This window comes from Mus musculus, chromosome 1 (genome assembly GCF_000001635.26).
Source record: "Mus musculus strain C57BL/6J chromosome 1, GRCm38.p6 C57BL/6J".
Lineage (NCBI taxonomy): Eukaryota > Metazoa > Chordata > Mammalia > Rodentia > Muridae > Mus > Mus musculus.
The window spans coordinates 192,227,660-192,243,771 of record NC_000067.6 but is presented as its reverse complement, the minus strand read 5'-3'; the positions used below and the strand labels follow the sequence as shown (position 1 = coordinate 192,243,771).

Genomic DNA, 16,112 nt, shown 5'->3' with positions numbered 1-16,112 from the left:
GAGGGAAATTTCTAATATTTTAATATATTAGAAAATAAAAATCTCAGCCATCACTGCAAAGAGAGGCCCATTGGACTTGCAAACTTTATATGCCCCAGTACAGGGGAACCCCAGGGCCAAAAAGGGGGAGTGGGTGGGCAGGGGATTGGGGGGGTGGGTATGGGGGACTTTTAGGATAGCATTGAAAATGTAAACGAGGAAAATACCTAATAAAAAGAAATTAATGAAAATATTGCAAAAAGGAAAAAAAAGAAAATCAAAATCAAAATAAGAAATCAAAACATCTGCTTTAAGAAACTAGACAGAGAAAATTAAATCAAAAGTAAGAAGACTAAAATAAATCACTATATCTAGGCAGAAAACAATGAAGTGAAAAACAGGGAAAACAAGTCAGCAGAGAAAATCAACAAAACCTAAAATTAATCTTCATTGAAAATATCAGTAAAATCACTAAGGCACCAACTGAAGCTTGCCCTAGGATGAGTCCAGATTCTTGCCTCCGTTTGGAACCAAGACCACCAGTCAGGTAGACAAGATACTAGATCATTTCCTTCTTTTGCTCATTAAATCAATTTCTACAAATTAAGTAACACCACTGAGCAGCTCTCCGTGCTGCTAGGGTCTACAAGCTTGGGATCTGTCCCCAAACCACAGCTACAACAAAGAAGTGGGCTTGGAGGTGAAGAGATGGCTCAGCTGCAGTTATGCTGAGGAACAGAGTTCCAATCCCGGCACTTAGGTACCACGCCAGGCATTAGCAGCAAGCACACAACACCAGCACTAAAGCTAAGGCAGGTAGACACAGAAGGACGCTGGGACTTGCTGGCTTCTAACTCAGCTGAGAAGATGTAAGGCCCAGGTATAGGGAGAGGCCCTGCCTCAAAAGAATAGAAAGTGTCAGAGGACCCTCTATGCCCTCTTTGGTCACCTGAGCTCACACACAAGCACACGTATCTGCACACACACACACATACATGCTCTCACATGCAAATAAATGAGCAAATACATTTTTTAAGTAGACTGAACATTATATTGTAAGATACTTTATGTGTTGGGGAAAAAAATACCTAAAGCAGGTTAAGAGCAGATGGGGCACTTTGTCCTTCCCTCAATTAATGATACGATTGTTTTGGTCCTTTCTTTCTCCTTGTCATGTGATATAGCATGTACTGACAAGAGTCAGCATTACTGAAGATGCAGCCTTCCTTTCTGGGTGACAGTGGTGTCCTCCAGCAACCACCAGACAAGGAAGGATCATGAAATGCAAAAGTGTGACTTAATCAATGTGGCTTAAGGAAATGTATGAGCATCCCACTGACAGGGGAACAGATCCTGTATTTTGTGTTCCTTGAATAGTCTGTATTGCTCAGACTATGTAACTGTCTATGATTTATAAAGTTTTTAATGGCTTCCTTTACAGATGAGAAGCACTCCCAGTTCTTTGCTGTGTCCTAAGACAAGTGTGCTGACGCCTGTAATCTCAAGCAAGTCTGAACACAGGGCTGTCTCTCATCTGCCTTCACACACGCCAAAGTGTGAGGATCAAAACAGGTACGTCCTTTCCCCCATTGTTACACAGCATGGTTTACGAAGCCCAGACAAACCACAGTGCCAGCGCAGAGGCTGGAGGTCCCAGAGGTCCCCTTTCACACAGGCACAGCATCTCCATGACATGCCATGTTCTCAGCCCACACATCCCAGGAAGTGAGGCTGATGGGCTATACCTGGCCTTACCTCTGCCAGGCGCGAGTGCTTGTGAACATTCTCACCCTTCTGTACACTGGGGGCCAGCTGCTGCAGGACTCCCCTGCTGCTTGTCAGAGCTCTGGTCAGTCGGGCAAACTTCCCCCAACCTGAAGCAGGCAGAAAACACGAAGACAAGGTTAGCCACACACTAAGAGAACACAGGCATTTTCATCCGCCAACACCACAGGACAATGTCCAGGGTCCTCTGGAGCTCCAATGAGCCCATCTCTCATGCCTGCAGGCAAGCAAGACCAGTTGCTCAGATATGAACCTTGAAATATCGAGGTTTGGGCAGCAACTTGCTTTTCCAACACACTTAAGCTACACCATCTCCGGTGGGGTTCAAATGTAACGTTCCAACACACAGGTGAGTGTACACCTTTGTTACAAGTTACAAGACAGCAAGAGGGTGACTCGTCTTTGTGAGCAATGTAGAGGTGACAGCCAAAGCCCCACACTTCACACCTGATCAATCCTTGAGCTCAGCAGAGAGGAAGGTAAAGGCTCTGCACCTGCTTTCCATGAAAGAAGCAGAGAGAAAGACCAACAGTTGGAACAGGAGGTATTTCTCTCTGAGCCCAGGTATAACCCACCCACCGGTTACCAAACAGAAAACCCTGCTTGAATTTCAGTCCCTGCTCTGTGACATGTGTGAGTTAGGAAATTAGTCAAAGGGAGACAGCAGAACAAAGGAGGAAGGTGCCCTGTCACACACAGAGCTATGAGTGAAGGCAGTCTAGTGACTCATCCCAGAGCCCGACAGCAGTGCCCAGGACTCCATGCAAAATTGTCAACTCTATTATCTGGTTGTTTCCCATTTGTGAGTTAATTGTTCAGAGAAAAATGTTAGGCACAAGCAGGCTTCCTGAACCACTCCCATGACGTACACCATACCACCTAGGCACTCAAATTGTGAAGTACACGACCAAGGCCATATAATTTAAAATACAATTTGAACACATGTGACTTAAAAAACTAATCAGACAGTAGGGAATGTCCCTTGAGGCTATTGGGGAGTTTTCTGCATGTTCTCTTCTCCTTGCTTCCAGTCAAGCTCACAGTGAATTCTAAACAAGCCTGGGAAAGCAGACTGAAGACTTGGTGCTAACTGTGGTACTGAACCAAAAACACAGCAGGGTCAGGGAGAGAGAACCAAGAGCATATCCAGAAAGCAAACCCAACGCAGAGCAATCCAGTCACGCAGTAGCATCTTTCCCATCTGGATCAGATCTTTTAACCAGAACTGAAGTTTGCAGACTAACAGTTAGGTAATCTCACCATTTCCCAGGCTTTTCCATCATAAACAAGCTAACATAAAATCTGACCTTTGTCCTGAGCAGACCACAACACCACAGCAGATCAGGGGTATGGAGACAGAGGAAGCGTGGGAATCAGAACACAGCAGTGGACTTTCAGGTAACATGAAGCTGGGTTCCCTACCAGGATTCTCACATTGAAAACTAATGTGTATGAGCATGTACATGTGTTGACATGTGTGTGCATGTATATGCCTCTGTGTTTATGGTTGTGTATCTATACATATGTGTATAAGCACATATATGCATGTATGTGTGCATATGTATGCAAGTGAGTTTCTACACAGGTACAGGTGTTTATATGTGAATATGTGTTATGTATGTACTTGTTCTAAATTGTTTACAAATAAGGCTACATGGTACTTGTATTATTTCATTGACAAAAAGGAATTGACACACGACAAGAAGTTACCTTGACTAATGAAATAGTTGGAGGGGAGCAGGGAATGCACTGCTGTGTGCACTGAGATTCTCATCAGCAACAAGATGCACTATGGGGGCAGGTTGGGCTAAATAAGTGGAGCACATGACTTGTGGAAAATTAACCCAAGACAGCCTCCCACCGTCACACCGACTCATCACTTTGGTGGAGCCAGATAAGAAGCACTCTCAGAAGAGTATGCCTTTCCTACTATAACAATAATAGCGACACGCACTGCTGCATCTCCGCAGAAAACACTTTCACATGACCAAATCATGCTTATTTCCCCTATGATGCTTCTTTAACAGTCTTTGTCACATCCAGGGTAACGAGTCCCAGCCTGTCTCTCCCCTGGACTCCACTGGCATTTCTCGGCTTCATCCCAGGAACCCTCAACAGCAGAGAGCTGGAGGAGAAAGCCAAGCACAGAGCCAGGTAGCTGGACAACATGAAGCACTGCTGGGTTCTTGACTGAGTGAATGCCAGCTGCAGGACAGGGAGTGAAAGAGTGGTTGACACTGGCTCTCTGCTACCTCAGTGAGCCAGTGCAGGAGCCCAGCTCACCCAGCCATCCTGCAGGGCTCCTTTCCGAAGCCTTCGGTGCTTTCCAAACAATACACACCCACGATCTAGATAAAGCCTAAGGCCATTCAGCTGATCAAATGACCCCTAAGACATGTTACTCTGGCCGATGGCCTCAGTAATGTCTGCCTATCAATTAACTAGCCACAGACAACAAACCACAAATATGATGCGACCAAGCACATGTAAGTCACATGTAGACACATATGTGCGGTTCAGAGCATGATACTAGGTGTATGAGTGCATCCAACTTTGCCCTAATCCTCTGACAGCTCAGATGAGTAAATTCAATCCACTTTTTGGCTTCAAGAGCATAGCAGACACACAGTCATTTACTAACGTCCTGCCACCTCCCTGCCCCATCTTCCAGGTTCATCACTCCCTCATTTCTAGTTTTTAATCTAAAGAGACTGCAACCATCCACAAGTCAGACCCAAAGATGTCCACAAGAAAGTAGTTGGGTAAGCACAGCCTGCCTGCCCCTTGTGGGCAGCTGTGAAAACCATCAAGAGCTTCATAGCCAGGTGGAGGTGATTGCCTGGTGTGCACAGGGCTGTAGGTTCAGTCTCCAGTAGGGGAAGGGATGGAGGGAAAGGGAAGGAAACCTGAAAAGCCCCATGAGGTCAGACGTGCTGGGCTGCCTTCCTCTATCCAAGTGTAACTATGGAATGGTGGGTTTTTAAATGCTTTACCAAACGTTTTCTGCCGCTCTTGCCCAAGCACACTGCAGAATGACACAGCACCCAATGCAAACTAAGATTGAAGTCCTGATCTCTGCACAAGATTGCCTTGGCAACCTCGAATTGTCTGTAGCAAGAGCAAGAGTGTGCTTGCACCGAGCAGGGTTACGCACCTTTGCAGGAGTCGTCCTCGATGGGCTGCTTGAATGCAGTTATGTCGCTGAAAGTGCAAAGGAACAGGACCACTTTATCCTGTTCGTTCCTGATCGGAGCGATCTTCACAAAAAACCACACAGGTGTCCCTGAAAGGAATATCAAAGGGTGGTCAGCTGCTTGCATCCTCGTCTGAGGGGCCCGGGAAGCAAGGACTCAGGAATGAACAGATTCAAATATTAGTTCACTGTTAATTCTTGTTACTCTTGGTGTGGGAGAATCTCACCGTCACATTTTTCTTGCTGGGATAAAAATGTACGGAGTGACTACACAGTGTGGGGCTTTCTTACAGTCGCATAACCCTGTAAGTACAGCATCTGAACCCTCATACAACAGGAAGCAGCTTGAAAATCTCATCAGCACTCACAGAAGAAGTTCAGATACACTGATCTAACAACAATAAAAAGTGCAGGCCCAGTAGACACTGCCAACCACCAACAGACTCTATGTGTGGCTAAAGAACTCCACTGTCCATGCAAAGCTTGTGACACTATCAGCCTTATGCAAATGCTTGAACAAGCATGAACCAAAAACTGAATTTCTAAGTCTCTCTTCCTCAAACCAAAATCCAAAAATAAAATAAAATAAAATGAAATAAAATAAAATAAGATAAAGCTATCCCGGACAACAGTAAACAGAAAACAACCAGGAGAGGTTGCCATGGCAGATACCACCACTCCATACTCAATGGTGGTAATATTAGAACCTGCGGTAGCACAGCAAGGTTTCGAGGACTGTCCATCCTAGGCTGAAGGGTGTGAACCTGTCCTCCTCACCATCACCGTCCTCCACAGAAGGCAATGAGTCATGCCCCTTCTACTGACTTCTTAGTCAGGACTACCCTGAAAGTATCTGCATGGTCTCTCTTTAGCTTCCAAAAGTAACAATAATTAGTAAAAGCAAACAACTGCCTTTCTTTTTGTATAGAATATCTCGCCAAGAAGTAACAAGCTATCTGTGCTTCTAAAGTAAAGGAGACACAAAGTTACAGCACGTGCATTGTTCTGCGCTATTTCCTGAAGTAGCATCTGCCAGGATAGAACTCCATAAGCAGCTGTCACGTTGTTCTACGTTGTTTTACATCTGTGACAGTTGATCTGAGGACCTGACCCGACCTAGAACCCCCTAGAGGAAAGTCTCAGTGAGGGAGTATCTACTCTGGGTTGGCCTGATGGCACATCTATGGGGATTGTCTTAATTACATTAATTGATGTGGCCTAGTCTACCATGAGTGGCACCTGAGCAAAGGGTCCTGGACTGTTTGAATGGGGAACCCAGCTCGGCACAAGTGATCAAGCCAATGGGCATGCACGCTTTTGTTTGTCTCTGCTCTTTACTGTGGGAGTGATGTTTCAGATCTTTGAAGCTTCCGCCTCGACTTCCCCACAGCCATGGAGTTATACACAGAAATGAGCCCCGTTTCCCAGAGCTGCTTTCTGACAGGATATTGCATCACAGCAACAGAAATGAAATTAGAACAGTAACTTTTTCAAAACGAAGTCCACAATTATTTAGCCACATGGATGGAAACCTGATAGCTCCCCATGTTCCAGACACTGCTGAGCATTTCACGTAATTTATGAGAACAGAACAGACAATGAACACAACCTCAGGGTCATGTCTCTGGACAGACAAACATTAGAGTTAGTCACTCACCTTGACAATAGCTAGCTTATTGATTTGAATCTATCACTCACTTGTATGTAAGTATGGATAAGCATGTATAAGCTCTCAGAAAACAGCAAATGAAAATATGTCCTCCTTACATCTTGGTTACTGAAATACAATCTATGGTGAATGTTCATCTTCCCCTCTGCATAATTTTAACCGCCAGATTCTTGGTGATCTGATAAAGCTGATAGATTATAATACCACCCTAAGAAAAGCACACTTTTGAAAGAAATCCATAGTACAAAAAGAATCACACACACACACACACACACACACACAAATGACCTGGCAATTATTCTCTGCTTTTTAAAGGTTTCTGTAACTGTATCTTCAAGAGCCTCTGCAGAACCCGAACCAGCAAGACAGCACCGAGCCACACCTGGCCATATTCTAGCTGGCAACGCAAGGCAAACAAGTCAGAAAACCATCTTCTTTCCCTCCAAAGAAAACTCCACACTTTTTTCAAATGGAAATCAGGAACACTGATATTTTATCAAGCTAATGTCAAACCAGATGGGAGGAGCCGCACCTACGTGGAGACTAGCAGCCTCACCTCTTCATCCTCCTAGCCCAGCTTCCTGCAGGCTTCAGTCTGGTCCTCTGGTCTATACGACTAGAACCAGCTGGGCCTCTGTCCCTGGCACATTCAGTAGGGCTGCACCGTCTATCCTTTTTTACCATCTGCCAAGGCTTGTGAGAACCCATGACTCTGAGATCTTGAGAGCCCCACATCCATCAAGTTGGGGAGCCCTTGCCACGTTTTCACAGTTCATGCTCATCATGAATTCCTCACATTTCAATAGAGCCACCTGTGTAAGCTGTGTGCCCCTCTCCACCCAGCTGTCGTTCTAGAAACAAATGCCCCTGATTAAATACACATTATTCTGATCACCCTGTCTGCTTAGAGAGCTGGCATCAAAAGCTCACGTTGCCTTGGAGTTCATCCTGAGGTGATCCCCAGGAACCTCCTTTTCCTAGTGTGCAGTTTCCATTGGAGGGATTTCTGTCTGTGTAACCCCAAGGCCTTTCCTCATAGACTGGTAATTTAGGAGACACTAACTTCTCCATTCTGCTCCCCATTTAATAGATGGTGGGAGGAACAGAAAGGGCTGGGGGTGGCTGCTGGGAGGAGGGGCCTGTGATTCTCTGGTGCTACCTGTGACTGGTGGATAAGCCTGTATACCACCTGTAGGGCTGAAACCTTTCCCACAGATACAACCTGGACCCCCAGAATCAGCTTTCTCAGTCATAGCAATGACATTTTCATCTCTACATCTGGATTTCTACATCTCAGTTGGTTCTGACGATGGACAGGGAATTTTCCTCCCCCCGCCCCTCTAAAACTATAACAACTGGGGACTTCTTCCTTTAGAAAATTACAGCCCAGTGTGTGGACAGGAGTCTCAACCTACTTTCTCCACCTTACTACACTGTATGCCCCTCCCAGTGGTATGTTGTATACCAGGTAGTCATGATCACTAAGTTGTGCAGCAAGCTGGCAGGCTGGATGCTCTAGGACAGATGAGTGAGTTTCAAAAACATCAGTTCTAGGGCAGTGTCTTCCAAGACACTTGGGCCTTCCTCTATCCCAAACTATCACTAAGAAAACAAGTGGAATGGATAAACTTTTCAAGTCTGGAAATGTTCCAGAATGAACTGGATTCTTCCAACACAGACCAGAGATTCCAACCCTGTCCCTCCTCACAGCAAAGCATTTTCCTCTCCTGCAATACTGCCTGGTCTCAACAGATTAAAGAGTTGCTTAAAATGGAAATGAACCTTCTAGAGCCTGGAGCCCACCATCCAGTCTCACTTCTCCCTCTCTGCAGGTCCTAAGGAAAGTCAGGAACCCTTTGGCTCTTGGTTTGATCTTCCTGCTGGCAGAAGCCAGATCAGATGGACTCCAGAGGCCTTGGAGCCCAGAACTCCAAGTAGGACTGCTCTATCATGACTCAGGCCAGTATATATCAAATCAGAGCCAGATAAGCACTGCAGAGACAAGCAAACATTTGATGCCCCCTTCCTATGCTAAGGAAGATAGATGTGCAAGCCCAGGAAGGCAGAACCTGACAGTGCTGCCAGTGGAGTGCTGCTGTTGCTGCTGCTGCTGCTGCAAGAGGGGTCCATTCAGGGCGAGGTGAGGGTGGGAAGGATGGTCAACAGGAAGTGAGTTTCAGGTCAGAGAACCTATTATCTCTGATCCTTGCGTCTAAAGAAGTAACATCCCTACCTGGCCCTGGCACGTCTTCATCTCTGGTAGCCAGATAACATGACACAAGCTTTGATGTATGAGAGAGGTCTGGACCTCCATCACTCTTTTGGGACCTCCTAGGTATGCTATATAACCAGACCTCAGTGCATCTGATTACATCTAACAGCCTCAGAACAGACCAACCTGCCTTGAGTGACTCTTGGGAAGAGCTTCATCATGCTGGGCCTAGAGACAGCAGCCTCTGCAGGAAAAGACTGTTGGTCTGGGGCTGACGTCTACTAAGATGAGTGCTAAACACAGAACTGAAAGGCAGCATGGGGTGGGGAGTGGCTGCCCAAGGCCCAGGGTTAAGTCCTTTTTCCCTTTACCATGAGCTTGTTCATGGCAACTTAGCTCCTTTCAACATCAATTACTCAGTTTTAAATAGGAATGGCTGCCCTAAGACTAAGTAAAAATAAACATACGTGAGGCGCTGGTGTTTAAAGCTACCACTTCCCTTTCCTTCTTCCTTTCCAATTTTTCTTCTAACAGTTGAAATCCCCAGGGCTGCTTGAATGACTTAAAAGAAAATATATCTCAAAGTGTTTGAGGAAACTCACCCTGTTCTGAGGGGAGAGGGCCCATCGTAACCACAGCAAGGGGGAAAGGTACAAAAATCAGTGCTTAGCCCTCCACATAATTAAAGAGCATAAAACAAAACTTAAACAATTGGAGAGTGACGCTGTTTGTAGATGAGACAGTACAGCTGGGTAAGATGTTAGACCTGGTTAATGTATAAATAGAATGCAATTTATGGGATTCTCGTGCTTTTTCTGAGAACTTAATAAATCGGAATTCAACTCAGACAGAAAAATAAAGGTGCAAGCATGGCCGTGGGGGAGGGAGACAATGACTACCTACTGCAATAATTAAGCATCTGCAGGACTGTTTGCAAGACAAACAATTTTGAAAACATCATCCTTGCAGGGTGGTGGTGACACAGGCCTTTAATCCCAGGACTTGGGAGGCAGGAGCAAACAGATCTCTGAGTTTGAGGCCAGCCTAGTCTACATAGTGAGTTCCAGGACAGCCAGGGCTATACAGAAAAACCTTGTCTCAAAAAAGAAAAAGAAGGAGGAAGGCAGGCAGGCAGGCAAGAAAAGAAAGGAGAAGGGAGGCAGAGGACAGGGGAGGGGAGAGAAGAGGGGAGGGGGGAAGGAGAGAGGAGGGGGGAGGAAAGATCATCCTTTACTGAGTACTTGCAATGAGCCAGGCTCTGATAAGCTAGAGTGTATACCTCAGTTTGCACCTGAAGTGGGATAGCAGCTGTAACTTTAGCCCTGTTGTAAGTATGCAAACCTCACGTGAAAGGTTTATTGTGTAAAGAAAAAGGCAGGGCTTCAGAGACAGCTCAGATGACAAACCTACAAAAGTGTGAAAGTCCCCACAACCCATATAAAGAAGCTGGCCACAGTGGGTCACGCCTGCAATCTGAGCACTGAGAAGCAGACAGGAGCCTGGTCAGAAAGCTCTAGGCCAATGAGAGACCTGTCTCACAATGCAAGGTGATGACTCCTATGAAACAATGCCAAGATTGTCCTCTGGCCTCCACACACATGCACACACACCTGCACAGACATGAACACACATGAATTCATACTCTTACACATGCAAGAGCACTCACAAACACACACACACACACACACACACACACACACACTTGTACATACAAACAAAAGAAGAAAAGAGAATCTCAAATCGGAAAGAAGAGAACTATTTAATAAACAATACTATGGCAATTGAATGAGCAATGGATAAAATAAGTTTAAATGCTAACCTCACATAACATATGAACATATACTTCAAATTGTTTAATATTCTAAAGGATATTTTAACACAGCTATTTGGATGGCAGAATAAAAAATGGAGAGTGCTTTTATTACTTGGGTAAGGAAATGAGTTCCCTAGTCATTCTATAAAAGTCAGAAACATGAAGAAAAACACTGACATAAAAAAAATCACATCTGCCAGATGGTGTGGTGCATGCTTTCAAACCTAGCACTCTGGAGACAGAAATAGGCAGATCTCTGTGAATTCGAGGTCAGCCTGGTCTACAAATTTAGTTCCCTCTGAAGTTACATAGTGAAACCCCATCTCCAAATTTTTTCAGTTGTATATGTTGTTGGTTTGGGTTTTTTTTTTTTTAAGTCCCTACACATTAAAAAAAGGATTTTAATAATGACAATAGTTCTCAGTGTGTGTTTGATTTAAGATTGATAGTCATAACACATCAGCAACTCCTTCATAGAATAAAGAGAAGATGAGCCATTTGGAAAATGGGAAAATATGACAACTTTATCTATTAGATTTCTCTCCACTCCGGGCTGCTCCGGAGTGCAGGAGCCATTTCTCACATGAGTCTCAGCTCAGCTATAGCAAGGGCTGAGCCGCCTGCAGAGTCAATAGCTACTTGGCCAGCAGCAGTGCTGCAGGACACAACTCCCTGGGCATCTCTAACTGCACAGCTGCTTCAAGCTCCCAGAGACCTTCTACCAGCTACCCTCAAACCATGAAGTCACACACTGCATGGGGGGCAGAAGAGGGGGTGACACACTGGCCAGAGTTGCATGGCTTTTACTCAGAGGTAAGGTTTCTTGATTTTCTTGTTTAGAAAAATGAGAACTACTAGGCCAGCATATGAGTAAACACATAAACATTTGCTGAATTGGCTCATTCATGATAATAATAATAATAATAATAATTATTATTATTATTATTATCATTGCAAGAGAACCACACAGCTTCCTTAGTATATGCAGGAACATGATAAAAGATATAAATGTGAATCTAGGAATGCCAGGTTTTCAGACCAACCAAGAGACATAAAGTGTCCAAATAATGAAACCCCCAAATCACACCACTGAAGCCTTTAACTACATACCCCCAAGTCCCCAAGAGGCTGGACAGATAGATGGTGTCTCTGGTCAGAAGATCCCCATAAGATTTCACTGAGGAGTGAGACTAGAAAGAAAAGGCACAGCAGTCCGCAGAGCTTGTCAAAGCAGCTGAGGATGGATGGCTCAGTGGGTAAGGAGCTCACTGGGTGAGTATAGGGTTGCAGTTCAGGCTCAGTGGGTAAGGAGCTCACTGGGTGAGTATAGGGTTGGACTTCAGGCTCAGTGGGTAAGGAGCTCACTGGGTGAGTATAGGGTTGCAGTTCAGGCTCAGTGGGTAAGGAGCTCACTGGGTGAGTATAGGGTTGGAGTTCAGGCTCAGTGGGTAAGGAGCTCACTGGGTGAGTATAGGGTTGGAGTTCAGGCTCAGTGGGTAAGGAGCTCACTGGGTGAGTATAGGGTTGCAGTTCAGGCTCAGTGGGTAAGGAGCTCACTGGGTGAGTATAGGGTTGGAGTTCAGGCTCAGTGGGTAAGGAGCTCACTGGGTGAGTATAGGGTTGGACTTCAGGCTCAGTGGGTAAGGAGCTCACTGGGTGAGTATAGGGTTGCAGTTCAGGCTCAGTGGGTAAGGAGCTCACTGGGTGAGTATAGGGTTGCAGTTCAGGCTCAGTGGGTAAGGAGCTCACTGGGTGAGTATAGGGTTGGACTTCAGGCTCAGTGGGTAAGGAGCTCACTGGGTGAGTATAGGGTTGCAGTTCAGGCTCAGTGGGTAAGGAGCTCACTGGGTGAGTATAGGGTTGGAGTTCAGGCTCAGTGGGTAAGGAGCTCACTGGGTGAGTATAGGGTTGGAGTTCAGGCTCAGTGGGTAAGGAGCTCACTGGGTGAGTATAGGGTTGGAGTTCAGGCTCAGTGGGTAAGGAGCTCACTGGGTGAGTATAGGGTTGGACTTCAGGCTCAGTGGGTAAGGAGCTCACTGGGTGAGTATAGGGTTGGACTTCAGGCTCAGTGGGTAAGGAGCTCACTGGGTGAGTATAGGGTTGCAGTTCAGGCTCAGTGGGTAAGGAGCTCACTGGGTGAGTATAGGGTTGGAGTTCAGGCTCAGTGGGTAAGGAGCTCACTGGGTGAGTATAGGGTTGGAGTTCAGGCTCAGTGGGTAAGGAGCTCACTGGGTGAGTATAGGGTTGGAGTTCAGGCTCAGTGGGTAAGGAGCTCACTGGGTGAGTATAGGGTTGGACTTCAGGCTCAGTGGGTAAGGAGCTCACTGGGTGAGTATAGGGTTGCAGTTCAGGCTCAGTGGGTAAGGAGCTCACTGGGTGAGTATAGGGTTGGAGTTCAGGCTCAGTGGGTAAGGAGCTCACTGGGTGAGTATAGGGTTGCAGTTCAGGCTCAGTGGGTAAGGAGCTCACTGGGTGAGTATAGGGTTGCAGTTCAGGCTCAGTGGGTAAGGAGCTCACTGGGTGAGTATAGGGTTGGACTTCAGGCTCAGTGGGTAAGGAGCTCACTGGGTGAGTATAGGGTTGGACTTCAGGCTCAGTGGGTAAGGAGCTCACTGGGTGAGTATAGGGTTGCAGTTCAGGCTCAGTGGGTAAGGAGCTCACTGGGTGAGTATAGGGTTGGAGTTCAGGCTCAGTGGGTAAGGAGCTCACTGGGTGAGTATAGGGTTGGAGTTCAGGCTCAGTGGGTAAGGAGCTCACTGGGTGAGTATAGGGTTGCAGTTCAGGCTCAGTGGGTAAGGAGCTCACTGGGTGAGTATAGGGTTGGAGTTCAGGCTCAGTGGGTAAGGAGCCCACTGGGTGAGTATAGGGTTGCAGTTCAGGCTCAGTGGGTAAGGAGCTCACTGGTTGAGTATAGGGTTGGAGTTCAGGCTCAGTGGGTAAGGAGCTCACTGGGTGAGTATAGGGTTGGACTTCAGGCTCAGTGGGTAAGGAGCTCACTGGGTGAGTATAGGGTTGGACTTCAGGCTCAGTGGGTAAGGAGCTCACTGGGTGAGTATAGGGTTGGAGTTCAGGCTCAGTGGGTAAGGAGCTCACTGGGTGAGTATAGGGTTGGAGTTCAGGCTCAGTGGGTAAGGAGCTCACTGGGTGAGTATAGGGTTGCAGTTCAGGCTCAGTGGGTAAGGAGCTCACTGGGTGAGTATAGGGTTGGAGTTCAGGCTCAGTGGGTAAGGAGCTCACTGGGTGAGTATAGGGTTGGAGTTCAGGCTCAGTGGGTAAGGAGCTCACTGGGTGAGTATAGGGTTGGAGTTCAGGCTCAGTGGGTAAGGAGCTCACTGGGTGAGTATAGGCTTGCAGTTCAGGCTCAGTGGGTAAGGAGCTCACTGGGTGAGTATAGGGTTGGACTTCAGGCTCAGTGGGTAAGGAGCTCACTGGGTGAGTATAGGCTTGCAGTTCAGGTCCCAGAACCACATAAAGCACTGTAACCTCACTCGTGAGACCGGGGATCCCCAGAGCCGGCTGCCCAGCATCTATGAGCACCGATTTCAGTGGGCAACTACCTCAGCAAACAAAGTAAGGATCAAAAAAGACAACTAAAATCAACCTCTTTCCTCTGCATGGATGTGCATGCACACACATGTGCACCCATACACATTATACAAGCAAGCATGCACACACGTACATGTTTCAAAACATAAAAAGGGTTATTAATACCAGGAGGAAAATTACTAGCATTGAATAGAATAGAGAGTTCTAGAATCTAGGCACATAACATTAAAAGCTGATTTTTTAAATGGACAGGAAGAGAAAATTCAATCTCACTGGGTGCTATAAACTTATAGACAAACGCCTTTATTGTGGGCAGTTTGACATTTGGGTGTCAGTACTGGGTCTCGTGAAGTACAGTGAGTCAGCCACTCACACTCTGCACCGTGGAAAACCACCGCCTAGCAAATGCCTCAGGAACGTGTCTTTGACCCAGAGACTGTCAACTTCTAGGAAACAGCGTTAACAGAACAGCTGCCCACTGACATCCATCCCAGCAGCTTAGTTCTAGTTTGTTTTCCAGGGCTTTGGTTTGCTTTGGTTTTGATTTTTTTAACACAGGGTCTCAAAGCCGGGCAGTGGTGGTGCACGCCTTTAATCCCAGCACTTGGGAGACAGAGGCAGATGGATTTCTGAGTTCGAGGCCAGCCTGGTCTACAGAGTGAGTTCCGGGATAGCCAGGACTATACAGAGAAACCATGTCTCAAAACACAAAAAAAGGAAGGAAGGAAGGAAGGAAGGAAGGAAGGAAGGAAGGAAGGAAGGAAGGAAGGGTGGGTCTCAATAAGTAGCTCATGCTAGTCTCAAATTCAACCCTCCTGCCTCAGATTCCTGAGTGCTGGGGATAAGGAGACCATTAGCACACCTGGCTCAGCACTGTAGTCAATAAGGAAAGCTGAGAGCTGTGTAAACACCCAGAGTGTTAGTTTTCTTCCTGTTGCTGAGACAAAACACCTGGACAATAACAACTTAAAAAAGAAATGACTGATTTTGGCTCACAGTTTCTGAAAGGATGCAGTGTATCATGGCAGAGGAGACACAGCAGCAGAAGCACTGGGCTGTCAGTCAGCAAGCAGAAAAGAAAGAAGTGGAGTGGCACTATGAAACCTCAACGCCCACCCTGAGTGATGTACTTCCTATAGCAAGGTTCCACCTCCTAAAGGTTCCAGAACCTTCCAAGAGCTCCACCAGCTGGGAACCAAGTGTTCAAACCCATGAGCCTGTGAGGGACATTCCACATTCAAACCACAGCACCCAGCAATAGAGGAATTATGAAACTCTTTCACGCTGCTTCCTGGCAGTGGACAAAGTACAACCAGCTGCTTTGCATTCCTACATTACACACCATGGAACCACATACCACCATGCTTTCCCTTCTGCAACTGACTGTGTCATCACAAACTGTAAGCCAGTATTAACCGCTCCTTTCAGAATCTTCTGGTCAGGCATGTGAGCACAGCAACGAGGAAAAAAAAAATACAGGACACTGGCACCGGGAATTGACAAACCTTTGCATCTAGTCTGGGGAGAGAACATGCAAACGTTTGGACCTTTAGGCTCAGAAGGCATAGAATTCTATAAGCAAAGAGTAACGGGCCATTCAGATGGGACCTCATAAGACCAAATTAGCAAGAGCAATGTGGAGGGGGGTGGCTGGCTGTCTCATAAGACTCTGACCAAGCTAGAAGTCACTAGGCAGACCAGGCTGGCCTTGGACTTGAAGTAATCCTGACATCCATCTTCTAAGTGCTGGGGTTAACAGTCATATGCTGCCACTCCCAGGCATCCCATGAGTTTTGATGGAGTGTGTGTGAGGTTCTGCAACAGGTACTAGGAATACGGCTATGAAAGACACACCCCACAGGTGTGGAGCTTCTTCTGACTCTCGCTGAGAAAGTACTGCATGATCCAGTCTTAC

At 46.5% G+C, this 16,112-nt stretch overlaps 1 protein-coding gene across 4 annotated transcripts in view; it reads right to left on the bottom strand.

Moving 5' to 3' along the window:
* The window catches only part of Kcnh1 (potassium voltage-gated channel, subfamily H (eag-related), member 1), a 321,016-nt gene that overhangs the window by 266,388 nt on the left and 38,516 nt on the right, over positions 1-16,112 (bottom strand). For all 4 annotated transcript variants that reach the window (XR_373887.4, NM_010600.3, NM_001038607.2 and 1 more), the window contains exons 4-5: positions 4,919-5,047; positions 1,735-1,853 (exon numbers count right to left, since the gene is read on the bottom strand). Coding sequence is in view for 3 of the 4 variants with exons in the window: in NM_010600.3 (NP_034730.1) it covers positions 1,735-1,853; positions 4,919-5,047 (248 nt within the window). In the remaining variant the exon portion in view is untranslated. The remainder of the gene's footprint in view (positions 1-1,734; positions 1,854-4,918; positions 5,048-16,112) is intronic.